General features: G+C 39.1%; 1 protein-coding gene across 1 annotated transcript in view; it reads left to right on the top strand.

The window, feature by feature from the left end:
* DIP2B (disco interacting protein 2 homolog B) overlaps positions 1–12002 on the top strand; it is a 303697-nt gene that overhangs the window by 196125 nt on the left and 95570 nt on the right. Inside the window, exon 4 of the mRNA XM_007937807.2 lies at positions 4593–4718. Coding sequence (XP_007935998.1) covers positions 4593–4718 — 126 coding nt within the window. The remainder of the gene's footprint in view (positions 1–4592; positions 4719–12002) is intronic.

Genomic DNA, 12002 nt, shown 5'->3' with positions numbered 1-12002 from the left:
AAGAGGGTCTGTGCAATCCTTCTGCCTAGTCCGCCATCTTGCCCCGCCTCCGCATCAAATATTTTTGTTTCCTTCTGTTATGAATTGTAAAATGTAAACAAGGTTCATGTATTTTGGTTATATGTGTCTTAGCTATCATGTTAGGCACAAATATGGTTTTATAATTGCCCTTATTTAGAGATTATATATGGTTAAGAAGATGTGTACAACTGATAAGTTGACAAGGGGTGGACTGTGATATTTGGAGCTATGTGTCAACTTGGCTGAACCACAGTTCTGTGGGGTTTAAGCAGTTATGATGTAGGTTATTCCCATGATGGGATCGGATGTTTTGAGCAGCCAGTCCATTGAAAGGGAGTTTCTCTAGAGGTGTGACCTGCTTCCAATATTTTTGGACATCCTGGGAAAAGAGACACTCTTCTGTGGATCGGGATTCTGTTGTGCTGCCTACAACTGTCCATGAGTGAAGAATCCACCATTTGGTCTAGAGATCTTGGATTCATCATTCATTGGAGTCAACAGCTGGTATACTGCCTGCCAGCCTTGAGCTTCTCAGCCCCTGTGGCTGCATGAGTCGGGAAGAGCCTCCAGCTTGACATTTGATCCAAGAACTTGGGAGTTGCCATCTTCTATAAGTGTATGAGCCATTTTCCTAAGATAATTTTCTCTGTCTCTTTCTCTCTCTGTAAGCTTTACTCATTTTGCTTCTCTAGAGAACCCAGCCTAACACACTGAGCAAATAATCTGAGAAGATGGACTGTGTGAAGATGAGGGTGGTATCAGGATTAGAGGAAGACTCATTAACAACCTGAGATACATAGATGACACAACTTTGCTTACTGATGAAGACTGACGACTACAGTCTGCAGTATGGTTTACATCTCTACATAAAGAAAACAAAAATCCTCACAACTGAACCAATAAGCAGCATCATGATAAATGGACAAAAGATTGAAGTTGTCAAAGATTTCATACTACTTGCTTCCACAATCAGCACCAATGAAAGCAACAGTCAAGACATCAGACAATGTTTTGCATTGGGCAGGTCTGATGCAAAGGACCTGTTCAAAGTGCTGAAGAGCGAAGGTATCTCTTTGAAGACTAAGGTGTGCCTAACCCAAGCCATGGTATTTTCAATCCCCTTATATGCATGTGAGAGCTGGACAATGAATAAGGAAGACCGAAGAAGAGTTGATGCTTTTGAGTTGTGGTGTTGGCGAAGAATACTGAAAATACCATGGACTGCCAGAAGAATGAACAAATCTGTCCTGGAAAAAGTACACCATAATGTATAATGTTCCTTGGAAGTGAGAATGGCTAGACTTTGTCTGGCCTACTTTGCTCATGTTGACAGAAGGGACCATTTTCTGGAGAAGGATATCTTGCCTGGTAAAGTGGAGTGTCAACGAAGAAGGGGAAGGCCCGCTACAAGATGGATTGACGCAGTGGCTGCAATCATGCGCTCAAGTATAGCAAGGATTGTGAGGCTGATACAGGACTGGGCAGTGTTTCATTCTGTTGTACGTAGGGTTGCTACGACAGTAGCTAACAACAATGTTCTTTCTTTGTTTTAAAGAAGACTTCAGTGGATAATTTTGGTTTAAGATTTAAAGTTTTAAGATTAGCTCAGGGCAGTAGTTTCAGGGATTGTTTAACATCAGTGATTTCCCGATTCCATGGAGAATTTAAAATTTGATTCTTCATTCCTCCACCCCTTTGATCAAGATTCTTCCATATAGTCTTTGATCAAAATAATTCCATGTTAGCAGACCATCATCCAGTTCTTCTGGTCTTGTGGCAAAGAAGGCAATTCCATGTACCATGTGTTAAGCACTTCATAATAATAAGCCAAGAATAGGAGTTCAAAAGTGTAAAATAATATTTTCCATTTATCTTTTGGCAGGGTGGAGGTGGTCCATTGTTGCCCATAGATTTGGGAAAATGGACATTCTCCTGTCCTGTTGGTAGAAAAATGTTACTTATTTTATTGCCAGTGAGACTGGACATTTTGGGATGTGTTTATTGACTATTTATGCATCTTCTATAAACCACCTATTGCCTAAGTCTTTTTTTTTTTTAAATTGGGTTTTTTTTCCGTATTTGTAAGATTATCTTTTCATCCTAAAGGAACTGTCTTGTACTGTAAGTATTAGCCAGTGCAGAGTGATGAGAATAATCAGTTAAAGGTATTAAAAAAAAAAAAAAAACTCACTGCCATCGAGTCAGATGCGATTATAGAGACCCCTCCTTGGATTTCTGAGCCAATATCTCTATGGAAGTAGATTGCCCAGCCTTCCTTCCGAGGAGTGGTTGGAGAGTTTGAACCTCCACCCTTCTGGTTAGCAGTCAAGTGCCTTAGGCACTTAGGTATAAGAATTTTTAAAAAAGAACTGACACTGTACTTACAATTGATATTTTATTTAGAAAATCATTGACAGAATTAATAAAATAATTAATTTAGGCAACAGTATTTAAAGTGAAGAGGCTCCTACTGTCCATATCTGGGGTATGAAAATAAAAATAAATGATTATAATACAGAATAGTTTTGAAGCAATTCTTGAAAGAAAAACTGCTTCTTATAATAGAATTCTAACTCATAAATATAAAGAAATGATAGAATTATAAAATCACAGTTTTGTAACTGTTATAGTAAGAATTGGTTTAGCCAAGATTCCTAAATCTATATTAAAACTAGTGGGTGAAAGTGTGATTACATCCACTTTTACATAGTCTCAAAAGTATCTCCCCAAAATTCCTTATTAATTACACAGGGGAGGATAGTAACTTTACATTCCATTGATTTACCAAACAGATATTGTCACCAGTAATGGGACAGGTATGTTCTGATATCATGTTCTGAGAAAGACATATCACTTCTGTAATATTCTTACCGAAATATGTAACCTGAATCTAATGGCAAGGAAATATCAAACAAACCAAAATTAAGGGACATTCTGCAAAATAACTAGTCTGTAGTTAGTTACCTAGTGCTGATGTACAAGTGGGTGGTTTTAAGGATATTTTTCCATAGTTCTGGAGGCTAAGAGTCTAAATCAGGATCTCAGGCATGCTGATTCCTTCCTTATCTCCTTGACGTTCGTTGGCTTGTAGATAATTCTCACATTGGCTGTCTTCCCACATTTGTGTCTCTGTGTCTGTTCTAGCTAGAGTAGGTTATGGAAGCAAAGGAACAGCTGAGAAAGTCCTGGAAAGGGAGAGGCAGCTCTGAGGAGCTCACCCACGTGGTTGGACCTTCCTTCTTTCTAGGGCATTGTCATTCAAGTGAGTCAGCCCTTAGACATGCAGTTTCTTAGTTCATAGTTTAAATTTCCAAGAAAGAGTCTCTCTTTGGTCCACTCTTACAAGGGAGCACATTTACACAGCATAAACAGGCCTTTAAAGATGGTTTGCATTTTACCCATAATATATTCTTTGAATCCCTTATGGACCCATTCATAAAGAAAAGGGAATTGTTTTTTGTGAACTCAGTTGTTGTCTACCTCACTGTTATTGTTATGTGCTGTTGAGTCAGACCCGACTCATAGTGACCCTCCTTGGGTTTCCGAGGCAGCATCACTATGGAAGTAGATTGCCCAGCCTTCTGAGGAGTGGCTGGTGGGTTTGAACTGCCAGCCTTCTGGTTAGCAGTCAAGTGCTTTAGGTACTGTGCTATCAGAGCTCCTCACTAGGATTTTATAAAAGTTAAGAAAGCAGAATACAAAATACTGTGTATGGTTATGATCCCATTTGGTAGAAATGTAGAGTAAGTTTGGATGGGATGGAGAATCAAGAGTCCTGTCTGGATGTGGTAATTTTGAGATTCCTATTAGACATTCAATAGATAGGTCCCTGGGTGGTGCAAACAGTTTGCACAAGAGGTTGCAGTTCATATTTACTCATTGGCTCTGCAGAAGAAAGGCCTGGCAATCTGCTTCCATAAGGATTACAGCCAAGAAAATCCTATTGAGCAGTTCTATTCTGTAATACATGGGGTGGCTGTGAGTCGGAATCAACTTGATGACAACAGATTTTTTTTTTTTGCCTTTTTTATTAGATAGTTAAGTGATCAGCTACATTTTTTTAGGGCCAAAGTGGCAAACAAGTAACATTGCCCCTGTGTTTTTGTAGGTCAAAATCAACCCTTCCGTTCCTGTGGCACAGAGCTGAGGGGTTTCAACCAGGTATTCTTTCAGACAGTTAAGCAAATCTTAAGCTTCTTTTCTTGAGAGGGTGACTATTCTCTAGGAACCCCTACAGCACTTGTTCCACATGGAGGTGGGATTCCATGTCTGAGCGCAGATGCCTGTTAGATTCATTACTCTCTCCTCACTGCCCCATCCCCCACTCCCCCAACACACACACACACACACACACATATACCTGTCAGCTTCTTGTCTGATATGTTATGTAAAATTATCCTTGAGTTCTTTTGTCTGTAATTTTAATTTTGATTTTTAACTGGTCTAAAACATATGATAGAAATCACTGACACTCTTTATGTTTTCAACAATTAAGGCAGAGATAGTTCAGCTCTCAGTGTTAAACATTTTAAGAGCCAAGTGCTAATAAATGCAAATGTTTAATTTTTCAGATATCCATACAGAAGCAGTTCAAGCCGCACTGGCAAAGCATAAAGAACAGAAGATGGCTTTGCCTATGCCAACGAAAAGGCGGTCCACGTTTGTCCAGTCTCCTGCGGATGCCTGTACGCCCCCTGGTAGGTTATTCAGAACCTTTTCTCTGTCAGTATTTTCTTGACATTCCTGAAATAAGTTCTGCTTTTTCTTTTCTGAGGTGGGAGCTGGATCTCTCTCCACATCAACTACACACTCTGAAGTGGCAGGTTTTGATTATCACGTCATCAACAACACACAAAAAGAAGTGTTAAAAATAAAACTGTTTTATGATTTTTTGTTTCCTTCTCTAGTCCAGTATTTCTTTGATGTAACCCCCAACTCATATCGTATAAAAAGCTTAGGGTCTAAAGAACTATTTTCATTGACATACAAAAAAAAAAAAAAAAAAAAATTACCCATAATATATTCTTTGAATCCCTTATATTTCTAAATACGATGTTTTGTCTCCTCAGCAATCATAGGAGTAAGTGGCTTGGGACAAAATGTTGTGCATCATTAAAGATTATAATAGATTTGGAAAGCATAAAAATATGCATTCATGTGTATATGATATTTTGTATACCATTTTGTGTGTATGTGTACATATATATATACACACACATATATACATATATACACATATATATGATTAATGCAAGAATCCACTTCTAGTTGATGAGTTCCTGAGATCAGTGGGGACTAGTTTATCTTCATCTCTTCCCAATCACAATCACAGGGTTTGGATTTCTCCTTCTAAAAGGTTATAAATTGATGTTTGAGAAACAGCTGGAACTGTTGTCTTATCTGTTTAGACTCTTTCCAAAAGTTTTAAAAACTTCTTGTTTTAATTATTTTTTAGATGAAATCCTCACGCAGGCTCTTGATATAGGCCTCTGAGACTAAGTGTATTAAATCTACTTTCAGAACCTCTTTATAATGTCTTTCTCTAGACTGTCACGTTACTGGTAATGAAATCTTTGAAAAAAAAATTTTCTCCTCTTACTATTTTGGTCTGAACTATTTTCCATGTCTTTTGGAGAGATTCCTGAGAAAGATACATTGTAGTGGTTGACTTTTATTCACAGCTGTCAAGTTGCTAAAGCCATTAACTGATCCAGGTTCATGTTTGTAGTTTTCTCTCAGGTTTTGGCAAGTTTGTCAGAGCGTTCGGGGTGTGCTGTGGGCTAATTAACTGTGTGTGCTTTTTTCCCCCCTCACATCTGTGGTGTCAATATGTTTGAAAGAGAAATAGCTCTGTGGCTTCAAGTGTTTCTCAAAACGTAACACAGGATACCTCTAGCAGACTATCACAATAAGACATTTTATGTCTATAATGATGCATACTTCAATCCCACTCATTCAGAATCTTGGACGATTTCCCTTCCACATTAGTACAGCACCAGTTGGTCCTCATGGACAAAGGGGGCTCTCAGCACAGTAGCTATTCCTTGTTGGCAAAAATTCTGCTACAGTGTAGATGAGGGTTCAATTGTAGTAAATGGCAAAGGGTAGGGAGCTACTGACATATAGTTCTTAGAAACAGTGCTCTCCATAGCTGGATTAGAGACATGCAGTTTCAGAGTAAATGGTCTCTCTGATGGCCTCGGGTTAAATGTGAGAGTCCAGCAAAGGCTCTTGAGAATACTCAGAAGGAATGGAAACCATTTTTACCCCCTTTTGTAACAGTCACTGCCCAAGAGGAATTTACCAACTCTAGAAACAAGTCATGGCTGCTCACTGCTGAATGAGACCATGTTGTTGTTGTTGTTGTTGTTGTTGTTGTTGTTGTTAGGTGCCGTCAAGTCGGTTCTGACTCACAGTTGACCCTGTGTGCAGAACAAAACACTTCTTCATCCTGCACCATCCTCACAGTTGTTGCTTTGTTTGAGCCCATTGTTGGAGCCACTGTATCAGTCCATCTAGTTGAGAGTCATCTTCTTTTTCGCTGACCCTCTACTTTACCAAACATAATACCCTTCTCCAGGGAATGGTCCCTCCTGATAACATGTCCAGAGTACTTAGGATGAAGTCTCACTATCCTCGCTTCTTTCTTTCTTTCTTTCTCCCATGATTGTTCTCTCCAAGGAGCGCATCCACCTCAGGTAAATGTTCAACTCCTATGCCTGTCTTTTGTTTGGCTGGAAGCCACAGGCATGGGTTCAATTCCAGACCTAAAGGGCAGCTAGGGGCCACAGTCTCAGTGGTTCCACCAGGCTCTATCAAACCAACAAACCTGGTCCTCCCCCCCCCCCTTTTTTTTCTCCAAATGATTTTGAGTTTTGTTCCACATTGTTCTCCCTCTCTATCAAGGATCTCCTACATAGATCCCCTTCCAAGTGGTTGACAGAAGTAGCCAGGCACCATCTAGTTCTTTTGGTCTCCTAGTCGTATAGGCTGCAGATCAGACCATCCTCACTTCTAAGTAACATTGTGACTTTAATTCTTCCGAGACAGATTTGTTCATTCTTCTGGCAGCTCATGGTATGTTAAATATTCTTCACCAACACTGTAATTTAAATGCATTAATTCATCTTCAGTCTTCCTTATTCGTTGTCCAGCTTTGCATGCATATGAGGTGATTAAAAATACCATGGCTTAGGTCAGGCACACCATAGTCCTCAAACTGACATCTTTGCTTTTTAACAGTTTAAAGAGGTCTTTTGCAGCAGAATTGCCCAATGCAATATATCATTTGATTTTTTGACTACTCTTTCTATGGGCATTAATTGTGGATACAAGTAAAATGAAATCCTTGACAAATTCAATCTTTTCTCCTTTATTGTGATGTTACTTATTGGTCCAGTTGTGATGATTTTAGTTTTCTTTATGTTGAGATGTAATCTGTACTGAAAGCTGTAGTTTTTGATCTTTATCGGTAAGTGTTTCAAGTTCTCTTCACTTTCAGCAAGCAAGGTTGTGTCCTCTGCATATCACAGATTGTTAATGACTCTTCCTCCGGTCTTGATGCTGCGTTCTTCTTTATATAGTCCAGTGTCTTGGATTATTTGCTCAGCATACAGATTGAATAAGTATGTAGGACATAACCCTATGCATACCTTTCCTGGTTTTAAACCATGTAGTATCTCCTTGTTCTATTTGAACAACTGTCTCTTGGTTCCACTTAAGCACTAGTAAGTGTTCTGGAATGGGAATGAGACCATAGTTTTGGAATTCACTTCAGCACTTTATATTGCTAAACACTAATATTCTACTCTGACTGCAGCCTTGAAGATATAGCATAATTGTTTTGATCACTTCAGATGTTTTAATAATTTCATGATTACAAGGTACAGTCTTCTCTCCTAAAACCTACATTCAGCAGAGCAGAGAAATAAATGTTCTCCATCCATGTATCTCCTGTTCTGGGGATCTCTGAGTAACATTGAGAAACCTTGATTTGCTATTAAGGACATCTGTGTTGTCAAATAGAAGAAGAATTCTCACCCAACATGAAGAAGCATTGAGAACTTGTACATAGTGATTTTTCACACAGCCCCCACATGGAACTAGATCCTGACACTTGCATTCAATAGTTACACACATGCCTAGGACAAATACTGTGCTCTAGTGAGGAAAAGTGGGAAGAACTGTATCATAAGGCTTCTGTTAGCACCTTTCATACTAAGGAGTGTGAAATTTATAGTAAATTCCTATTTCCAAATTAAGATTCATATTTCATTCTCCAAGGTTCCAAGACCCATCAGTTATAGACTTGGCTGTTTCTTGTTCCTATTGCTGGTTAATCCTCTATCAGCATCTCCCAGAATCTGTTACAGTCTAACCTAGGGATGGTGAATAGGCATCATCTTGCAAATCTACTCTGCTCAATTGGTAGTAGTCCCTGAAACACTAAAATTAAGATTGCAGAGGCTGTATTGAAGGGATGGGGAGGGAGAAGAGAGTTGACGTTAATTATTGCTCATTATAGGCTGTTTTTAAGGAGCCCTAGTGGCGCAGTAGTTAAGCACTTGGTAGCTAACTGAACTCGGAGGTTCAAACCCACTAGCTGCTCTGTTGGAGAAGGATATGGCAGTCTATAAAGATTACAGCCATGGAGACCCCACGGTGTAGTTCTACCTTGTCCCGTAGGGTCCCTATGAATCAGACAGTGGGTTTTTAGAGGCTGTTTTAAAGGGGTCTTGGTAGCACAACAGTTAATAGGCTGGTAACTGAAAGGTTCGTGGTTCACACCCACCCAGTGGCTCCTTAGGAGAAAGACTTGGTGATCTGTTCTTGTAAAGGTTAGAGCAAAAAAAAAAAAAAAAAAAACCACTATTAATCAGTTCTGCTCTATCACATGGGGTCACAGTGAGTCAAAATCAACTCAACAGCACCTAACAACAACAACAACAGCATATGCTGTTTTTAAAGAATCAGGTCTGGACAGCTATAAAAATGACCTTGTTAGGACTTTCTGTTTTGAAAAGATGTGTTGCTCTTGTAGGGCCAAAGTAACTTAAATTTTTACATATTTTAGTGTAGTCTTCCTTTGTGCACTTCTGTGTGATATGCTACAAATATAGGGATACAGCATGTTTGGGTCAAGGCACTCACCCTCCACGTGTACCCTGTCTGAACCCGGTTGCTGGGAGAGCTACTGAGCACACTCGTCATTCAGCTTCTCTACAAAGCTCTCAATATGTATTTGTCTGAATTACCAAATTGATGAAAATTTAGAGCTACTTTAAGGAGTAAAATATGTCATAATCAATCTTGGGTTCATTTATAGGATCATGTAGTCTGGAAAATACAGTAAACAGTCACCATGGGAAACAGTCTGTCTTGCGTTCATAAATCATTCTCAAATAATAAAATTTCAGCCAACCTAAAATTTGTTGATTGATAGGTACACTGATTGCTGTCTTGTGGATTGGAATATTTGGATTCTCCAAGTTGGTAGCACTCTCTGTGGTTCTTGGAGTGCCCGTGGCCTTTGCAGGGTCTTTTGCAGTGCTTGATGACTGCCATCCAGTTCCTTTATGTGCTGAAATCATTTACTAATGTCATGAGGCAATTACCTCAGCTCTTGCTTTGTAGGGATTCTTTGTGTAATGATATTACTCATTCATATGGATTAACACAATGACAAAACCTACAGCTTGTATTTTTTTCTTTCTAAGCTTTTTCCTGCACCCATGTGGACTTAACCTGTGCTGCATACTGAGGGGGCATAGATGACCAAATAGACCACATAATGAGCCCAAAGCATAGCAGGCGATTTGGGACTGGCTTAGGTAGAATTCAGATGTCTGCCTCACACAGGGCCCTGCTGCAGAGTGGCTATAGTAATTCACAGAGCAGACAAAACATCTCTCTTTGTTTCTGTATGGAGCCCTGGTGGTGGAGTGGTTAAGTGCTTGGCTGCTAACCAAAAGGTTGGTGGTTCAAACTTACCAGCTGCTCCACAGGAAAAATATGTGACAGCTTGCTTATGTAAAGATTAACCAAAACCAAGCCCTTCGCTGTTGGGTCGATTCCAACTCATAGTGACCTTATAGGACAGAGCAGAACTGCTCCACAGGGTTTCCAAAGCTATAATTTTTATGGAAGTACACCAGCACATCTTTCTCCTGTGGAGCACTGCCAACCTTTCCGTTAGCAGTTGATTGCTTTAACCACTGCACTACTAGGGCTCCTCTGTAAAGATCACAGCCTTGGAAAGCCTATAGGGCAGTTCTACTTTGTCCTATAATCTCTATGAGATGGCATCATGTATATTTTTATGTATAAAAATAATGCCTGTGAACAGACTGGGATATTATTATATTCTTAACATAGTTTAATAATACTTTATGGAACTATAGTGAATTATAGCATACAAAGAACTTTCACAGATACTGCCTCTTTTGTCCTTCATAAACACTCTATGAAGTAGGCAGGACAGATTTTTTTATAGTTAAGCAAACAAGCAGGTTCACAGACATTAGTGATTTGCCCTAGGTCAAACAGGAATTGTCAGACTCAAGTTTTCTGATTGTGTTTTTCACACTACTAAAATGTCACGTTAAGAAATCCTTACCAAACTGGTGGAACCCCTGAGACTATGGCCCTTAGACATCCTTCAAGTTAGGAACTTAACCCCAGTGACTCAGCTGGCAGCCAAACAATAGAGAGGTCTATAAGGTAGAAGCTCTGGTAGCATAGTGCCTAAGGCATTTGACTGCTAACCAAAAGGTTGGCAGTTCAAACTCACCAGCTACTCCTTAGAAGATTGGGCAGTCTACTTCCATAGTGATACCACCCCGGAAACCCAAGGACGGGGTGGCTATGAATCGAATCAACTCAGCAGCAGTGAGTTTTTTATAAGGTGAACAGTAATATCAGGAGGGTATGCACTCATTAGAACAATCAAGCATTTGATATGGAGAGGACAGCAATTGCCCAGAGATAGAGCTCTGAAGGCAGGAGGGGAAGGGAAGGAGCAGGTATAGGGAGGAAGTGGGAAGAATGCTGCCACAGTGTGGGAATTTTAGTATATATCACCAAACGAAATATATATGGGTTGTTGAATGGATAACCAAGTTGTTCTGTATACTTTCACCCAAATCACAATTAAAAACAAAAAATCTTATTACCTAACATTAATAGATAATTACCTTATGTGTTCATGGTACTGGGATGTTATTCCAAACAAACCGAATGACGATGCCTTCTGAGAGCTTACAGTCCAAAGCATGTATCAGTTGGTAACTTAGACTTAAAAGACAATACCTGTCTGAATTACCAGCTTGAGGAGTTTTTCCCCCAATATTTTGTTTTAGTATTTTTTTCAAGACTACAAAGTAAACAGAATTGGCAAGTTTAACCTCTAAAAACCTACTCTAATTAATACATTTAGATCATTTTAATAGTATACTTTATTGGTATGGGTCATAAGTAATGTCCCCATTACTTAGGAGACTAGCAAATGTTGAGTATTTTTAAGGCCAAAGACCAATAAAAACCCACTGTACAGGTTGAATTCATTGATGTCAATAGCTGTTTTAAAATAGAAGTTTACCAATAAAAATAATTTCATAGTTACCATTATTGAGTGCCCTCTGTGTATTAGTCAAAGGGCTAAGTGCTTATCACAGATTTTTCATTTTTTACTTGTCTCAACAGTCTTTTACCCTATTTACAAATTTAAAAAAAAATTATAGTGGCTCAATAATTTGCTCAGATTTCTGTTTCTAACTATATTGTCAACTAGGAACCTGAAAACTCTGCCCTAGAAACATGGGGAAAAAAAAAACTTCTTTGTAAAAATGTTGGGTAAAATACAACCAGTTACCTAGATGTCCAACAACTGAGGAATGGATAACCAAACTATGGTACATACACACAATGGAATACTATGCAACGCTAAAGAATAATGTAGAATCTGCAAAACACCGCATAACGTG

This window comes from Orycteropus afer, unplaced genomic scaffold (assembly GCF_000298275.1).
Source record: "Orycteropus afer afer isolate SDZICR_OR568_19922 unplaced genomic scaffold, OryAfe1.0 scaffold00045, whole genome shotgun sequence".
NCBI lineage: Eukaryota > Metazoa > Chordata > Mammalia > Tubulidentata > Orycteropodidae > Orycteropus > Orycteropus afer.
The sequence above is the reverse complement of the archived record's forward strand: the minus strand, read 5'-3'. Positions and strand labels throughout refer to the sequence as shown.